Genomic DNA, 19720 nt, shown 5'->3' with positions numbered 1-19720 from the left:
GCTCAATGGAACTGGTTTGGTCAACATATCAGCAGGATTTTCTTCAGTTCCAACTTTCAGGAGCTCTATATCACCATCCTCCACCAGTTGACGAATCTTGTGAAATTTGACATTGATATGTTTAGTGCGAGCATGAGTAACCTGGTTCTCTGCCAAATGAATAGCACTCTGACTATCACAATAGAGATCCACATAATCTTGAATTATTCCCAAGTCCTCAAGCAAACCACGAAGCCAAACTGCTTCTTTTGCACCCTCTGTTACCGCCATGTATTCAGCTTCTGTAGTCGACAAAGCAATAGTAGATTGCAAGTTCGACTTCCAACTCACCGCTCCACTAGCAAGAGTAAACACATAAGCTGTAGTAGATCGGCACTTATCCAAATCACCTGCGAAATCAGAGTCCACATATCCAACATCACACTGACTCATCTTATCCTGCTGAAACACAATTCCAACATCCACAGTACCAAGAATATACCGTAGAATCCATTTCACTGCTTGCCAATGGCTTTTACCTGGGTTATGCATATATCTGCTCACCACACTTAAAGCTTGTGAAATGTCAGGTCTAGTACACACCATACAGTACATCAAGCTACCAACAACACTAGCATAAGGAACTTTAGCCATATATTGCATATCATTATCAGTGCTAGGAGACATAGAAGATTTAAGCTTGAAATGAGAGGCAAGAGGTATACTTACAGGTTTAGATTTATCAACCATGCCAAACCGTTGTAGTATCTTCTTCAAATATTGTTTTTGTGACAAACAAACCTTGCCTTTCGATCTATCTCTTTCAATTTCCATGCCCAAAATCTTCTTAGCTTCTCCCAAGTCCTTCATTTCAAATTCACCACTCAACTGTGATTTTAATTTTTCAATTTCCACCTTGCTCTTAGATGCAATTAGCATATCATCAACATATAAGAGCAAATAAATGAAGGTCCCATCATGTAGCTTGCGAAAGTAAACACATGGATCATAGAGACTCCTAGTGTACTTCTGACCAAACATAACTTTATTAAAGCGCTTGTACCACTGTCTTGGGGACTGTTTCAAACCATACAATGATTTATGCAGTTTGCAAACCAATTTTTCCTTACCAGCAACTTTAAAACCATCTGGTTGAGTCATATAGATCTCTTCTTTCAATTCACCATGTAAAAATGCAGTTTTGACATCAAGTTGTGCTAACTCAAGATCAAACTGTGCAACCAAGGCTAAAAGAATACGAATAGAAGAATGCTTCACAACAGGAGAAAATACCTCATTGTAGTCTATTCCTTCTTTTTGTGCATAGCCTTTAGCTACCAATCTAGCCTTGTACCGAGATCCTTCCTTTTTAGCAAATACCCATTTACAGCCAATTGCTCTCTTCCCATGTGGTAACTGAACCAACTCCCAAGTCTTGTTCTTGTGAAGAGACTTCATCTCTTCATCCATTGCTTTTTCCCACTCTACACTATCTACATGTATCACAGCTTCTTCATAGGTAGAAGGAATTTCTTCTTCAGTCATTGGAAGTGCATAAGTTACCATATCATTTAGCCAAGCTGGCTTTGGAGCATTTCTTTTTCCTTTTCTAAGTGCAATAGGTCCATGTTGCTGTGGAGACTCTTGAGCTTGAGCCTCTACTTCAATACTTGAATCTTCATTTGTTGAATCATCTGGCTCAACTGTAGGACTACCTGGATCAATTGGAGTTTCATCAAATTTTTCTTTAAACTCCACCTGCTTCAAACTCTCTATGGTCATCTCCTGTTTTTGAGGATCAGTCTGTTCACTCTGATTAACCATAACAGCCTCATCGAATGTCACATCTCTGCTTACAATAACTTTCCTCACATCTGGACACCAAAGCCTAAATCGCTTCACACCATCATTAAATCCCAAGAAAATAGCCTTCTTGGCTCTCGGATCAAGCTTGCTTTCCCTGACATGAAAATAAGCAGGACAACCAAAAATATGTAAGTAATGATAATCAGTAGCAGGTTTTCCAGACCATACCTCCATGGGCGTTTTACCCTCATTTGCAGGATAAGATGAGTTGAAGGAAACTGCTAAATACTTGAAATCCGAATTTGAGATGAAAGATCTTGGGAAAACACGGTTTTGTCTCGGTTTAGAACTCGAGCATCGTAGTGATGAGATTTTGATCCATCAGTCTGCATATACTCAGAAAATCCTAAGGCGCTTTAATGAAGATAAAGCAAAGCCTGTGAGTACTCCCATGATTGGTCGTAGTCTTGAGCCCGGAAAAGATCCGTTTCGTCCAAAGGATGAGGACGAAGAACCATTAGAGGCCGAAGTGCCCTATTTAAGTGCAATAGGCGCATTATTGTACTTAGCTCAATGCACAAGACCAGACATCTCTTTTGCAGTGAACTTGTTAGCTCGACATAGCTCTGCGCCAACACGCCGCCATTGGATTGGTGTAAAGACAATCTTTCGATACCTAGGAGGTACGATTGATATGGGCCTATTTTATCCCTACAGAGAGAAGAGGAATGACGGAAGAATGGGATCGGACCCCATTAGGCATGGAGCCACCGTCCACCATGACAAAGTGGCCGGCCATATTGCCGCCGACGTCGCCACCAACACCAAGGGTGGCCGGCCTCACCCTACTCCCCTCCATCAAAACGACAATGATGTTTTGATGGGATTTGCTGATGCAGGGTACCTCTCTGACCCTCACAAAGGTCGCTCCCAAACTGGTTATGTCTTTACCATGGGAAGCACTGCGATATCTTGGAGGTCTACGAAACAGACCCTTGTTGCTACTTCCTCGAATCATGTAGAGATTATTGCTCTACATGAAGCCGTTCGTGAATGTATATGGCTAAGGTCTGTGATTCAACATATTCAAGGAAGTTGTGGTTTAAAGTCTACCACAGATGAACCTACATGCATTTATGAGGATAATGCAGCTTGTATTGAACAAATGAAGTTAGGTTTCATCAAGGGCGACAACACCAAGCATATATCGCCTAAGTTCTTTTATAATCAACAACAACAATCACTTCTAAAGATTGAAGTGAATCAAATCCGATCAGAGGATAAAGTAGCGGACTTATTCACTAAGTCGTTACCTAAATCCACCTTCGAGAAACATGTGAAGAGCATCGGATTGAGAAAGTTATCCGAACTCCCACGATTGTAGCAATCAGGGGGAGTTATGATGTCTACATGTTCGATCTCGAAGAGTGAAGGACGTGTTGTGCTCTTTTTGTCCTTCGACCAGGGTTATTTTTATCCCACAGGGTTTTTGTTACCTGGCAAGGTTTTTAACGAGGCAACGGACGAAGCGTCACCACCAAGTTTGAAGCGGCACAAGGGGGAGTGTTGAAGGAATATCGATTTAGTGTGCCTTATCAAACTAGGAGTAGCAATAGGAGAGAAGGTTCTAGATTTCCCAATCCTACACGGATTGGTATTCCTTGTAACATTAGAACTAGTACTTTGTAATCCCTATATATAGGGCTCCTATTCTCAATAATAATATACACATCTCTCTCTACAATTCTCTCTCGAATCTATTTTACTTAAACAATAATATGACCGCAAGAGTAATTTGGTTACAATAATTTCCACAGCTTTATGCTCTGTCACTTCAACTGGCCTTAAGATGGATGGGGGCTGAAATCAGCAAGAACAGAGAGAAGAAAGGGAGCATTTAAATCATAAAATAAAGAAATAGTTAACATGAAGAATAAATTAAAAAAGAAGAAATAAACCACAGTAAACCACACTATTACCTCTCTCAATTGGATTACAGAGGGCATCGATTGTGAATGGTTTTGTTCACCAAAAGATCTGCTATCCAGGGAGCCTCCAGATGATGTCCAATTCCCAAATAATAATGGAAGAGCCCAAGTCCTTGTAGAACCTCCTAATTGGATATAAATTTTTTAGTGATTTTAGAAATGGCAGACAAGATGACAGATGGCTATACCATCATCTTATATCTATACACAAGAAACATGTTAATGAAATAAGGTAACTTATTAACAGAGGTATGCTTTGCAATAATGGAAACATGACTTACCAGATACAGGTTTATTGTTATTCAGCTGTGAACACTTCCCTGTAAGGCATCCATGAAAGAAAAACAATAAGCTCAAAGCAGTGAGGCCATCAAAATACTAGTTCACATACCCCCATTCAATTGGATTCATGAAATCTTTCAGATTGGGACAAAGATGGTTTAAAAGGAAAATAAAGGGCCATAACCATGGAAGAGTCCAAATCTGAAATTCTTTTGCACAAAACAACGGAAGAAAAAGAACTAAAACAGAGTGGACTTTTCATTTTTGTACTTATTCATAGGGCTGGGCACCTGAAACCGGAAACCCGAACCCGAACCGGTCTAGTACAGAAAACCGGCGGGACGCGACGGTTTGAAATCCTGAGAATTAACTATTTGGGCCCGTCCCGACCCGTCCCGTTTTAACGGGACGGGCTTCGGTTAGGAAAGTTTGAATCCCGCATAGGCCCGGCCCGGCCCGTCCCGTTTTATTTTCATTTATTCTATTTTTCTTACTTTTCTATTTATATGGCATTTGATTGGTTGATTTTCGAGTCTATAGTCTTAACATGAACTCGAGCACACTGGATAGGCCGATCGTAATGGTAAAATAATCCTCAATTCTGATCCCTTCATTCCTTCAAGCAGTAACCACTCAATCACAGTATCACTCACCGTTCCAAGCTTAGAACCCTAGATCCCCAATTCATCATTCATCAATTCAGCACATCAAGTCATCAACATCACCGATTCTGAAATTCAGCAAGTTCCGAGTCATCAACATCTTGATTCTTGCGGCTTGAGGAAGCTGATGGCTAGAGGGAAGAAAATAGCTAGACCTCGATCAGATGCTTCTGGTCTTGAGGATTCTTCAACAGCCACATCACCGTCTTTTCCTGCACTGCATGAAGCTGCAAGAGAACCTGAAGGTGGAAATCCAACTCTTGAACGAGCTGCAAGTCAACCTGCTGCAAGTCAACCTTCTAGAAGTGAAGCTGCTGCATCTGTAGGTGAGGCTCCCTCTGAAAAATTAGGTATAAAACGTAGCTTTGTTTGGGAGCATTTTAAAGAGTATGATAAGATTGAACATGCTAAAGATGCTGATGGAAAAGACATTCAGATAGTTCATAAGAGAGCTCATTGCATCTATTGTCCCAGAGGAAAGGTTGGTGATTTTGCTGTTGAAAGTTCTAAGAGTGGCACTTTTGGTATGAGTAGGCACATTAACTTGACTTGTAGATATTATCCTCCTAATATGGAAAAGTCGCATAAAAATATTGTTGGTGATAAATTTAAGGGCAATAGACTAACAACAGTAACTTATAATCAAGATGATTATTTAGAAGCTTGTGTAGAGTTGATTGTTATTGATGAGCTTCCTTTTAGTTTTGTGGAGAAGAAAGGCTTTAACAGATTTTGTGTTAAAGTGTGTCCTCTTTTTGATGTTCCCTCTAGAAGGAAATTGTGTAGGACATTTCTAAGTATGTATGATACTTCAAAGAAGGATTTGAAGAAGACTTTGAGGAAGTATAGGTTGAGTCTAACCACCGATACTTGGACTAGTGTTCAAAATGTCAATTACATGGTGCTTACTGCCCATTTCATTGACATAGATTGGAAGATGCACAAGAGGGTTATTAATTTCTGTGTGATTCACAATCATCAAGGGTCAACAATAGGGAAACTTATTGAGTCATGTTTAGTGCAGTGGGGAATTGAGAAAGTCATGTGCATTACAGTTGATAATGCCTCTGCAAACAAGTCTGCTTTAGAGTGGCTTGTGTCTAGAATGAACAAGTCTGCATCTTATCAACAGATTTTGAGTGGCAAATACATGCATGTGAGATGCACTGCTCACATCACTAACTTAATAGTGGGGCATGGCTTAAAAAGGTTGCAAAAGTCTGTGTTAGCAATTAGGAATGCAGTGAAGTTTGTGAGATCTTCTGCAAACAGATTGGATATTTTTAAGAAGACTGTGGAGAGAGAGAAGCTTCCCTGTAAGGGACTTGTGTGTTTGGATGTCCCAACTAGGTGGAACAGCACCTATCTAATGTTGGAAGCAGCTTTGAAGTTTAAGAAAGCATTTAGAGTGATCGCTGAAGATGAAGATAGCAATTTTGCAAACTACTTCAAGGAACCAGATGAAGAGTATGATGAAGATGGAAATCTTGTACCAAGCAAGAATAATAGAAATAGGGTTGGACCTCCAGAAGTGGGAGATTGGGAGAAGGCTGAGGTCTTTGTGGAGTTTCTAAGAGTGTTCTATGATGTCACATTAAAGGTAAGTGCATCATTGCACCCTACTGTGCACACAACTTTCCATGATGTGATTACCATGGAAAAAACATAGACAACATGTTTTTGGAACTTGAGATAGCTACTGGATCAGAAACTGAGAAAATTTTGATGGATATGGCAGCCAATATGAGATCTAGATGGTTCAAGTACTATGGTTCATTTCATGAAATCAATCACATGATCATCATTGGCCTTGTATTAGATGCAAGGTTCAAGTTGAAGAATGTGACTCACGTCTTTCAAACTGAAGGTTTAAATGATGATGAGGTGCAGAGAAGAACCTTGGAAATTAAAACCCTTCTATTTGCTCTATATGATCAGGTATTACACTAGTTCCATTGTTTGAATTTCAGTTGCTTAGTTGGTTTCAAATATATATATTAATTTCTGTCTTTTTTGTCTTAGTATGTCCTGGTTGTAGATGAAGGTAGACACCTGCAACGGCATCCATCTCCCGGCTCTTCATCTAGCACACTTACAAGTAGAAGCAGCAGAGGAGGAGTTAGAGGCCAGCTGCTCAATAATTGGAAGAAGGTTGTTGAAGAAAGCAGTGAGGCAGTCATAACACATGAAGTGGATCAATACCTGGATGCTCCATTTGACCCAACTGATGATGAAGATTGCTTTGATATCTTGTGCTGGTGGAAGATAAATGGCTGCAAGTTTCCAGTCTTGGCAGCAATAGCAAGGGATGTCCTTGGGATTCAGACCTCCACAGTGGCCTCAGAGTCTTGTTTTTCAACAGGAGGTAGAGTGATTGACTGTTGTACACACATGTACATTACAAGCATAATTAGCTATATTGGGCTACGCTCATTGTACCGCCAGAGGTACTTATTCCCGCCAAGGGAATAGCCTACGGATACACAGCCAGGCAGGCTACCGCTTGAGACTCGGATCACCCCCAGATTACCGCCGACGCACCGTGCCAAGATGGCATCAGAAGCTCTGCACGCTGGGAACTAAAGCACATCAGTCCCACATCAAAAACAAGGAGAAGATCAGCCTTCTCCTCACCTATAAAAGGTTCTCTCCTCTCTCCTCATTAATTACGCAATTACTACTCATTTATTGTTATGCTGCCTATATGCATTGACTGACTTAGGCATCGGAGAAGTGAAGACCGCCCAACGCGGTCTCCCTCTGACGCCCTGTCCTTCATTTGATAGCTAGCGAAGATCACCAAGTCTACAGAGTAGTGGTCCGCCCACCGGACCCGCGTTAAACTAAAGTTCGGCTACCGCTGGACTTTGAGCATTAACATTGGCGCCGTCTGTGGGAACCCTTGAACAAAAGGTCACCCCACCACAATCACCATGACTAACGGTAGCGGGGGAAACGCTGAAGAGTAGGCGAACCAACCCGCCATTCCCCAAACCTCCAACCCAGCGGTAGGTGTTAACCGCGCACTATTCAACACCCCAGCCAACCCCGGCGGTGAGACAAATCCAAGCAGCAGCCGTCCACCGGGCCGGGATCTCGCCGCTATGTACGAGCTGGCACTGGCGGACCTTCACAAGGCGAATAGAGAGCATGAAGAGGAGCGCATGGAGAAGGCCAAAGCCCAAAAGCAGGTAGCTACGCTGATGTCTCGTTTCGATGAACTAAAAAGGACGCTGGAAATAGCCGCCAATCCAGCGCAGAGCGAGCAGTCACACAGCACCAGGCGTAGTCGGCCCAACACTGGCACATTGGTACCAGGACCAGTAGTACAAATGCAGGTACCGCTGGACCCACCTGAACTATTGGGGATGGGAACACCGCCCATCCCCCAGCTAATGCTGGAGCAGGAGGCGGAGTCACTGCCGCACACCAACCGCTCGGAGGTTAGAGCGAGAACCGAGGGCAATCCACCAAGGCGCAGACAGGTCCAGCGGAATATCCAGGCAGACTCCGCCGGCGGTACAACTGCCTAAATACTGGAGAGGATGCAACAATTGGAGCAGAGATTAATCCTGGCGGAGATGGGCGCCCCGGCGCCAACTCCAAATCCGCTTTTCGCGTCCTGACCAGGGCCATTTACCGCTGCGATTCTACAGGCTATCAGACCAGCGTACGCAAAAACCCCAAAGATGTCACACTACAGCGGCATGTCTGACCCCTTCGTCCATATGGACACTTTCAAGAAGGTCACCAACAACAAGGGGTTTGACGACGCCACCATGTGCCACTTGTTCAGCGAAACATTGGATGGTGAAGCAATGAATTGGTTCTTCGAGTGTCCGCCGGGATCCATTGACTCATTCCATGCACTATCACACACTTTCCTCTCTAGGTTCATCTTGTTGTCCGCCGGACATCATAACACAAGTCAGCTATTCAGCGTCAAGCAAGGGGCAGACGAATCACTGAAGGCATTCATCACAAGATGGCGGGCGGCAGCATCTCAGTGCCGCGATCTAGACAAATCAATGGCATCGGCGGCCTTCAAGCAGGGACTCCTCAAGGGGCCATTCCTCTATCACCTCAACTACAGTCATCCAAACGCGGCATATGACCACGTCATGAGTGAGGCGGTCATTCACGCCCAGGCGGAATTCATCACATATGGAGAAACCCCACCGCCACCAGCAACACCAACAAAGTCAACACAACCATCCTCCAGTCATCAGGAGACCGCTACCAAGACCCCTGCTGCACCGCCAACGGACAAGAAGAGGGAGTGGCAACAAGGCCACCACCAGAACAAGCGGCAAAAGGACCAACACTACAACAAGGGCAACCGCCCACCCCATGGGGATAACCGCAACAAACAAACGGAGTCTTCTCAGCGGTATGCAGTGTTTACGGTCCTCACAGCCTCGTACGAGGAAATATACAATCAGTGCAAGGATCAAATCCCACCGCCACCCTCGGGAAGATACCCAAAAACGGGAAAACCAAGAAACACCGGCAAGTGGTGTAAATACCACGAGGACAACGGTCACAACACCAACAGCTGCAACGCTTTGAAAACGGCCATTGAGACCTTATACCGTGACGGCAAGATGGAGCAGTTCAAGGTGCGCCAACCGCCACCGGTGATCGCCAATATTGAGACCTTGGGCCGCATCAACACCATTGACGGCGGTGCTCCAATCACTGGCATGTCTCACAGGGCAAGGAAGCGCTATGCACGCGCTAATCACCCAAAAGAAGTCTGCAATATCCGCTACGAGAGATCCGCCAAACTACCAAAGTCAGGTTGGGAACCTATTACCTTCTCAGAGGAGGAGGAACGTGGAGTACATCTACCCCATGACGACCCATTCTTGGTCGACACTATTATTGGCAGATTTTCAGTTGGGAGAATCCTGGTGGATAGCGGGTCCGCTGTCAATGTCATCTTCAGCGGTTGCTACAACCACCTCAAGCGGAACAGGAAATTACTACAAGATCATGAACCACTGCTCAGCTTCTCCGGCGACATTACGCAACCGCTAGGGTCTGACTACATGTGGTTGACTATTGGTGCTAGTCCATGTATGGCGGAGATACATACAGAGTTCATAATCGTCGATTGTTTCAGCTCGTATAACGCCATCATCGGACGGCCGACACTCAACAAACTCAAATGCATCATCGCCAGATACATGCTTCTCATGAAGTTCCCCACACCCAACGGCACGGGTTGTGTGAGGGGAAGTCAGCAGTTGGCACGAGAATGTTATTCAACGACTATAGTGCGGTCAACGCGGCGCCACGAAATCCTGACAGTAGGAAACCAGGCACCGCCACCAAATATCTTCGAAGACCCTAGGGATGAGGAGAAGAAATATGTAAAGAAGGAGCCGGTTAACCCAGAAACGTTATTGAAGGTTGTCTGCATCTCTGACGAGCACCCTGAGCGGACAGTCCGCATAAGCGCCCACTTGGACCCAGAGGTAGCGGCGGAACTCACTCAATTCCTACGTAACATGGTCATATGCAGACATGCCGGGTATCTCCCCTGAGATCATCACGCACAAGCTGACCATTAAACCATCCTACTATCCCATCAAACAGAAGCGGAGGGCCTTTGATGAGGAGAAGTACAGGGCAATAGGAGAGGAGGTTGCCAAGCTTCAGGGCATTGGTTTCATCCGCCAGGTCATCTATCCCCAGTGGATTTCCAACTTGGTTATGGTCAAGAAGCCCAGCGGCAAGTGGCGGATGTGTGTTGACTTTAAGAATCTTAACAAGGCATGCCCAAATGATAGTTTCCCGCTACCCCGCATTGATCAACTGGTTGATGCAACCGCTGGACATGAACTCCTTAGCATGATAGACGCTTTCTCCGGCTATAATCAGATCAAGATGCATCCCGGCGACCAGGAGTGCACCACTTTCACCACCGACAAGGGCCTGTACTGCTACAACGTTATGCCTTTCGGTCTGAAGAACGCCGGCGCAACTTATCAACGACTTATGAATGCTATGTTCGCGGAACATCTCAGAAAGATAATCGAGGTCTACGTGGACGACATGCTGGTCAAGAGCATAAAGGCCGGCTGGCATGTGGCAAACCTCAGGATCATAGTAACCATTCTTCTGGCCTATGGTATGCGCCTCAACCCAGAAAAGTGCTTTTTTGGCATCACCGCCAGCAAGTTTTTGGGTTATATCGTCAGCGAACGAGGCATCGAGGCTAACCCGGACAAGGTGCAGGCCATCCTTGATCTAGCGGACCCTGAGTATAAGGTACACGTCCAGTGCCTCAAAGGCAAGTTAACCGCCCTGTCTCGATTCATCTCCAGGCTCACTGATAGGTTTGCCCCATTTTTCAAAGTCCTTAAAACAACTCACAAGAAAGTCATCAACTGGAACCCAGAGTGTCAGGCGGCATTCCAGGGTTTGAAAGAATACCTGGCGGCAGTCCCACTTCTTTCCATTCTTGTGCAAGGGGAAACACTGTACATATACCTAGCGGTATCGGTATCAGCGGTAAGCTGCGCCATTGTCCGGCGTGAGGGCCAGGAGGAGCTCCCAGTGTTCTACGCCGGCAGAGGCATGAACGGAGCTGAAACAAGATACCCTCCCTTAGAGCAACTCGCTCTCGCACTCATCGTTGCCGCCAGACGCCTCCGCCAGTACTTTCAGGCTCACACAATCCATGTATTAACCAATCAACCGCTGAAGCAGGTAATGCAGAACCCTGAACACTCAGGGCGCCTCAGCAAGTGGGCCATTGAGCTCAGTGAGTTCGACATTGAGTACAAGCCAAGAACCGCCATGAAGGGCCAGGCACTGGCGGACTTTATTGCTGAACTCACCGAGTGCCAACTCGAACCAGGCAGGGAGGCAGAGCCCGGAACGGAGATGGTAACCGCTGAAGAGCCACCTCCCCAGCAGTTAGACTGGAACCTGCATGTAGACGGCTCCGCCAGTGCCAAGGCCAGCGGCGCCGGAGTCATCTTAACAGGACCCGGGGGGCTGTACGCGGAGTACGCGTTGAAATTCAACTTCAAAGCTTCAAACAACATGGCAGAATATGAGGCGCTCATTGCCAGCCTACTCCTCGCCATTGACTCAGGTGCTGACAGCGTCAACATCTTCAGCGACTCTCAATTAGTCGTTAATCAGGTCAACGACAGCTTCCAAGCCAAGGACCAACAGTTAGCGGCATATTTGGGGTACGTAAAGACACTGCTCAAAAAATATAAGTTTCACACCAGGGAAAAGAACGCCAAAGCTGATTCACTGGCGAGACTGGCAACCGCCCAGCCACATCAGAGTCCGGCGGACACAAGAGTTGAATGTCTTGATAAACCAAGGATCACAAAAACCCTGGCGGAGATCTTCAACATTGAGGTCAATCCCAGCTGGATGGACGAGATTGTCGAATACAAGCACAACGGGACATTGCCAGAGGACAAGGTCAAGCACTACCAGAAAAATGGTCTTTTATGGCCCACAAAGAGCGCCGTAAAAGACAATTTAAGGCACACAAAAACGCGCCGTAAATGGCCATGCCGTAAAAGACAAAATTCTTTTACGGCGTTTTTTGAGAAAGCTGTAAAAGACCCCCCCAGCACGCCGTGAAAGACATAAAAGAGCGCCGTAAAAGGGTTTTAGATTTCTTAATTTTGATTTTGAAATATAAAAGCACGCCGTAAATGACGAAATATGTGCGCCGTAATTGATCTCAAAAGCATGCCGTGATTGATCTCAGAAGCACGCTGTAAAAGACAAAAATGAGCGCCGTAAAAGGGTTTTAGAGATTTTTATTTCAATTTTGAAATAAGAAAGCACGCCGTAATTGATTTCAAAAGCACGCCGTAATTGATAATTGATATCAGAAGCACGCCGTGATTGATTAACAAGCACGCTGTAAATGTGGTCGTATGATATATTTACGGCGTGTAATATTTGCACCGATTTTTTTTTCCTGTAAATTTTGTGATACCATTTCAAAATCTAAATAAATCTATACAATTTATTGAGATAAAAAGAGAGATAACAAACTGCAAGTATCACATTACCAAATATAAATGAATATGCAACACTAGTACTGTATAAAAACAACTTAATTAAACCAACAGTCTATCATCACCATGCTAAAATATAAAATATTCTAGATTATTAGAGACCACCTTAGATTAGAATTGTCTTTGTTAATTGCAAAAGATAAATCTATAGTGATCCATGCTGTGGCCTTTTGAACATCTTCATATTATGTTTGATGCCAACTTTTACCTGCATAACCAAAACAAACACAAAGAGAGCAATGAAATCTAATTTTCATTCAAGGAAAACACATGAAGCTAAAGTTCTAATTCAACAATTCATGCATCATAAGCAAATAGAAGCAATTACCTCCAAAATGCCTAATTCACTTTGATGTACTTGATAGGCCATGCAATCATACTTCCTATGGATGCATACAGTTTACTAAACTCTCTTGTTGGGCGATACAAGGCTATATCATGAAAAACTTCATGCACCGATACTTTCCAACAATCATGGCCAAGAGGAACATGATGCACCTCAACTTGTGGATCTTTTGATATAATGCTAGCACATGCAACAACTACTTCTTCTTTAGCAAACCAACTTAACAACTGCACTTGTTTCCCCAAATCTGTCTTGTGGACTATTTTTGGGTTAACTTGTCCAGAAAGTTGTTTCTTTCCATTAAAACTTTGATGCATTGGGCTGCCATTTTCTGTCTCATTATAAGAACTTCTAACACTTGCATCTTTCTGTTTGCTCTGTGCTATATTACTACCAGTATTTGTAACACTTGGATTTTCTTTACGTTTTCTATTTCCAATCTCAGTAGCAGATTGTTGTGCAATAGTGTGTTCCTTTAGTGAAAAAAAAAAAAAAAAGGCAGTCAATAGTCTAATTAAATGTGTCAAAAAGAGGTAAGATATGTACTGAGACTAATGCAAGTCAAAACTTACATTGTTATTTCCTCCTTGGTCTAGCCGAGCACAAAGGCCTCTCACCATCTCTTGCAATTTGTCTACCACTTGTGTTTGAGCAGCAAGAGCATTCTCTAACATTGTGACTTTATTACTTACATGTGATTGAGCATTGACTTTTGAAGGTAGTGCACCGAACCCATACCCTCTTACTCGTCCTCGTGGATCTGGACCAAGCACTTTTGCAACAACATCATTCTTTATAGAAGACAGTCCAGAAACTGTTTCTTCTTCTTCCTTGTACTTTTTCACTTGTTTCTACATATATAAAGAATACATAACTAAATACATAAGCACAAAGTTTTCATCACATGATCTATGAACAAATATATAGCAAGATCAGTGCTGAGAATATTTATGTAATTCAAAGGCTAAGACAAAATTGAGCAGGGAGGTAATAATGTAAGAATAGTACATATATATATTATATACTTTGAACAAAAACATTTTACTATAGATGCTTGTTACCACTATTTCTGAATCCACAGCTTCCTCAATTGACCCCTTCTTCTGCTTTGCTTCATAGGCACGAAGCCAAACATCAGACCTTGATATTGCATCCGGCGTTTCACTTTGTTGCTTCTATGGAATAAGTAAGCACATATTAATTATGACTGTTATTTTGATATTATGACCTCAACAAATTGATCAAACAAATTGATCACTATAGGACAAGGATATAAACAGAACCTGCAATTGGCTATAGTGAGAATATACTAATTAAAGAGCTAGCTGCCATATACATGACCTGTTGCCAAATGGGTATTTGGAAAGAAAGACAAGCTTATATCAATATGGTGGCACAAACAATCTGGCCTTTGAAAGCAAGTGCATATTTCCATACACATATATTCACTCTTAGACTAGTCTAAGATAAATGCAACATAGCAATACACATATATTCATTCTAAGATAAGTACTCTCACTGGAGAAACTCCATCCTATACAATCTGCAGTCCCCAAACACAAAAGAAATATTAAAAATTCAAGAAAGGAAGAGAGAGAATTCAAAGGTACAGAAATCTTTCTTTACCTCTAGATCAAAAAGAAAGGCCACGAATTGTAAATATTGTAGGATATCAACCTCCGAATTTCCCAACTACGATCGAACTTATCTTGATACACCTTTCAGAGAGAGAGAGAGAGAGAGAGAGTTGGAGGAAAACATAAGGTTCCATTTGGATGATCGAAACTGTTTCAAAAAAAAGAATTTTCTTTTGTGCTGAAAAAACTATGAAAGATTACATATATCTGTTTGATGTAGCTAGATGCTGTACATTTGAAACGGTTTGCAAACTACACACAATGAGTCATTTACTTCAAAGCTAGGTATAAATGAGCAGCAATAGTTCAATCAAGCAATTTAAGCTACATATATATTAGTAAAAGAATACCGAGATTTCAAGTCAATCTCTTCAAATGGAATACAGAAAAATCTATAAATGCAAAATCAGTACTAATAACAAAAGTACGGGATCTTTTGATTGCAATAGTTAAAATTGAGAAATTAAACAACGTAATTTGAACCAAACCACTAGATTTCAAAGGAGAGTACAAATTAAGTAGTGTGGTACTCACTCAAGCCACGGCTGCAGAGGGTCATCTCATCAATTGCTTGAATCAACCGCCTAACCATTGAAAACAAAAACAAATCAAAATGAAAACTAAATGGGCATACATACTATAGAGCGAATGAAAATGAATTTTCGAGAAGAGGACCTCCGTTGTTCAAAGAGGGACTTCTTGAGTTGGTTGTCAGTTTGAGCTTTGAGAGCGTCGTTTAAGATTTCAACAAAATCAAACAATAGAGAACAAAAATTTCCAATTATTGCTAGGAAGAACATATAGGAATCATACCCAGAAATAAGCGGTGGGCATTCTTGAAATTGTGCAATCTTGTTGGGAACTTTTCTAGATCTAGTGGTGGATAGCGGTGCAATCGTCTTGAGCAAGTTCGATTCTTCTGCAATCTTGTAGATCCGGCCGCTCTTCAACTCTTCAATGTAGATTAGGAGCAAACCGTCTTCCGCCGCTCGTTCTTGCCTTTTCTCTTATCTCAGTTCTTTTTCTTTTTCTTTTTTTAAGAAACATGTTCGCTTATCGAGTTAGCATTTGGGAAAGTTGGGAAAACTGGAAGGAGGGAAAAGCTAAAAAATTTCGCGCTAATCGCAAAATTCACGAACTCTTTTACGGCGTTTTCACAAACACGTCGTAAAAGACTCTAGATTACTCATTTAAGGCCTGCATATTGTGCAAGCCGTGAATGAAAAGAGATATTTACAGCGTATTCCAAAAGCATGCCGTAAATGAACTAATTCATACATCATTTACGGCCCACATAGAAGTGTGCCGTAATTGATACTCATTTACGGCGCACATTGAATGCACGCCGTAAAATGTGCGCCGTAAATGATCAATTTTCTGGTAGTGAAGGCACGACAGCTTCAGCGGAGAGCAACCCGCTACAACATCCAGAATGGCAAGCTTTACCGCCAGGGATTCACCCACCCCAACCTCTGCTGTTTAACCCCAGAAGAGGGCAAGGTCGTGCTGGCAAGGATACACGGCGGAGAATGCGGAAACCACTCAGGCGCTAGATCCTTGGCCAATCGCACAATGCGACAGGGCTACTTCTGGCCCATACTCGGTGATGACGCCCGACGGATATCAAGATCTTGCCACAAGTGGCAACAATTTGCTGATCTCCCACATGCGCCGGCAGAGCCGCTGTCAATCATCATCGGCCCATGGGTTCACTCTACGTGGGGCCTCGACTTGATGGGAAAATTCCAAACCGCCAAAGGCCAGTTCAAGTACATCATTGTTGCCATCGACTACAACAGCAAGTGGGTAGAGGCAGAGCCACTGACGGCAATAACTACCGCCAAGGTAATTCACTTCCTCTGGAAGAACATCTACTGCCGCTATGGTGTCCCACATACAATCATTACAGACAATGGCACACAGTTCAACAACAAGGAACTCATCTCTTTCACCGCCAATCTTGGCACCAAAATGAGTTTTGCATCTGTCGCCCACCCCCAAACCAACGGCCAGGTGGAAGCAGCAAACAAGATAATCAAGAAGCTGCTAAAAAAGAAACTCGACTCCGCCAAGGGTTTGTGGGCGGAGAAGCTTCCAGAAGTTCTATGGGCCATCAGGACAACCCCAACTACCGCCACTGGCGAAACTCCCTTCTGTATGATGTTCGGAACTGAGGCTGTACTACCGGTCGAGGTAACTCAACCTACCGCTAGGGTCGAAGGCTACAGCCCCGAGACCAACAATGACGGCGTCAACCTTGACAAGGACCTCCTAGAAGAAAGACGGCACAAGGCCCATCTGCACAACCTGCAAAACAAGCAGCGGGTATCACGCTTCTACAACACCAGAGTCAAAGCCCGGAACCTCCAACTGGGGGACTGGGTAATGAAGGAAGTAATTCCACCGCCAACAAAGCTCCGCCCAACTTGGGAAGGTCCATACAAAATTGTGGAAGTCGTTAGCCCAGGCACCTTCTACTTAATGGACAAGGATGACGTCACAACGACCCACCCTTGGAATACTGAACACCTTCGGTATTACTACAAATAGTCATGCCGCTACCTACGAGCATCTTGACTTAGCTAAATTTTTGTTCAATATTTAGCTAAGGGAAGCTACCCAACGGGTACTACCCCTCTTTTGTAAACGCTGATCAGTCAGCTATCAATGAAACGAGGAATTATTCAAACCATTGTTACCAAGTCTAGCACAGAGGGCAACTGGCAACGCCAGCAATCGTCAGCAGACCACGTCCGCTACATTGTGCACTTGGACCAATCTTAATTCCTTTAATGTTTCATTGATTTGCAAAAGAAAACTCTAAGTCAAAACTCTAGCGGTACAAGCATATTATGGCAAACACGAAATTTCAAAGTTTCATTCCATATAAGGGGTTGGGACTACCCACCCAAAAATGTTCATTACAAAAATTTTACGCCTCAGCGGCTACAAAAAGGGGGGTTGAACAACTCTCATGGGTTGGCTTCAGCTTCTTCACCTTCGGCGTGCGGCGGCGGATATGCGCGGCTTGTTTGGTCAGACCCTCGGGCAGTTGGACTTGGAGTCTCTATTGTGTCGTCCGCCCGAGTGTGAGCCGCCAAGAAACCAGCACGGGACACCTCCGACTAGGTAGGAGGAGGAGTCCGCTGGGAGTCACCCGCCGGTCGAGAGCCACTCTCTCCGCTCCCCGAGCGAGCACCTTCAGCTTGGGCAGAGACCATACTCTTCGCCGGCGGGACATTCTACGCTGGCGGAGTTTTCTGAGCCAACGGCACCTCGGGCTGGGACGCCTTCACCCAGTCAATAGCGCCCTTCTTTTTCAGCATCTCTACATTGGCTAGGGCCCCAGCCTTCGCCGCCTCATTCATCGCATTCTTGTAATCCGCCGACTGTTTGAATGCATCAACAGCGGCGGCTGCGGCGTGGTCCCCTTCAGCTCTCAGGCGAGCAACCTCACCCTCCAGCTTCTTCACCTCGGTTAGTCTGGCGGTGGACTCCCGCTGCAGAATATCAAGCTTCTTATCCTTGGCGGTCACCCGCTCCTGCAGCAGGTACAAGTCTCGCTCCAGCTGGGCGACCCGAGCATTTTGCTCCAAATCCCGCTTGATGGCCACCGCCAGCTTACCGCGGGCATCTGCAGCATCGCAGTCCGCCTTTGTCAGGCGTCGTTCCACCTCCGCCAGCCTATCCCTCGCCTCCGCCAACTCTCTCTCAAGACCCTGGATCTCCTCCCTGAGTTCCTGCTCAGCCCGGGGCTGCTTCGACGTCGCCAGGAACATTTCGTTCAGCCCAACAGACAAGTGACCGAACGCCGAGCTGAAGGGCGACTGGTCAATAGCCGTTGGGTGCGAAATCCCCGCTAGGCCGCCAAACCCTAGCCGCTCGCAGAGATGGTAAAGGAATTCCCGCTCACTGTCGGTCATGAACTCTGCGTACGCGGCGAACGAATCCAAGTCGCTCGCGGGGGTCTCTCTCTCCCCGACCACGGGAGCCTTGGGCGGACCTTGTCGCGCCCTCTTCTGTTGGCGGGCCCCGATGGTCCCCACATCGTCCCCCTCTTCCTCTTCAGCGGAGTCGTTTTGGCGACGCCTTCGCTGAAGCACCCGTGTGCTTCCAGCAGTACCAGGCCTCGACTCCCTTGCCGGCTGCTCCATCCCAGCGGCGGTGCCGGTCCCCACTGGCTGCACCACTCTCTCCCTCTGAGGCCCACGACGGTTGGCGGGCTCCCTCTCTTTCTGTGGCGCGACGGTAGTAGACCCCTTTTTCCCGCCGGCCACGTTGCCCCCAGCTTGGGCAACGGGCAGGCCGTCATCACCAAGGTGGGAGTGATGCGGCATAGGTAGCGCCACTGGAACCTCGGACTGGCTCAACTCCAGTGTTTCCGGGTTCACGACCGTCTGCTGAGCCGCCAGCCCGGATGCATACATCATCTCCAAGAAATTATCAATCTCCGCACGATCCATGGCTTTGGCAAAGGCGTCGCGGCTTCGCGTGTTACCCGGCGGCGTTTCTAAAAAAAAAAACCAAAAAAAAAAAAAAACAACCGGTTAGCCTGAGACAGTCTGATTGAGGATACAGTGTGGCGGAGATTTCTTACCAACGGCACGAGTCAGTCGTTGGTCGACCAACAACTCCCAACCGGTAAGAAGGCGAAAGTCCAGCAGGTTGCGATTCCGCCAGCAACCTCTGATACGAGCCACGCGACACTCTTCTTCACGCATCAGGTTGTAGCGCAAGCCCGCTGCACAAACAAAAATTGTAATTGTTAGAAGAGTACAAGAATATGGGCAAGAGAAACCGCCAGTTATGTTCAGCGGAGACCGACAAACAACCTCGAATAGGCTGAAATTTCGACTTAATCCTAAACGTCGGCTCCCCCTCGTTGGACCCAGCTTGGTATTCCCACCCTGTCGTGGCAACACAGAAGGTCCCCCGCCAGTAGGACATGGAGTCCCTC

At 45.1% G+C, this 19720-nt stretch overlaps 1 protein-coding gene and 1 long non-coding RNA gene across 2 annotated transcripts; both read right to left on the bottom strand.

Annotated features, from left to right (window-relative positions):
- Nucleotides 1-3558: 3558 nt before the first annotated feature.
- Nucleotides 3559-4222, bottom strand: LOC133714544 (uncharacterized). Its single transcript, XR_009848706.1, has 3 exons — nt 4055-4222; nt 3765-3898; nt 3559-3645 (listed from the first exon to the last, which is right to left on the bottom strand). It is a non-coding gene; the product is annotated as an uncharacterized LOC133714544 (long non-coding RNA).
- An 8588-nt stretch (nt 4223-12810) lies between these two features.
- LOC133716729 (uncharacterized) lies at nt 12811-18542 on the bottom strand. Its single transcript, XM_062143400.1, has 5 exons — nt 18039-18542; nt 14188-14301; nt 13699-13977; nt 13109-13599; nt 12811-12988 (listed from the first exon to the last, which is right to left on the bottom strand). Exons 1-4 carry the CDS (start codon nt 18540-18542, stop codon nt 13120-13122), a joined length of 1377 nt encoding a protein of 458 aa, XP_061999384.1. The 3' UTR covers nt 12811-12988; nt 13109-13119.
- Between the last annotated feature and the right edge of the window lie 1178 nt (nt 18543-19720).

This window comes from Rosa rugosa, chromosome 6 (genome assembly GCF_958449725.1).
Source record: "Rosa rugosa chromosome 6, drRosRugo1.1, whole genome shotgun sequence".
NCBI lineage: Eukaryota > Viridiplantae > Streptophyta > Magnoliopsida > Rosales > Rosaceae > Rosa > Rosa rugosa.
This window is presented reverse-complemented; position numbering and strand designations above follow the sequence as displayed.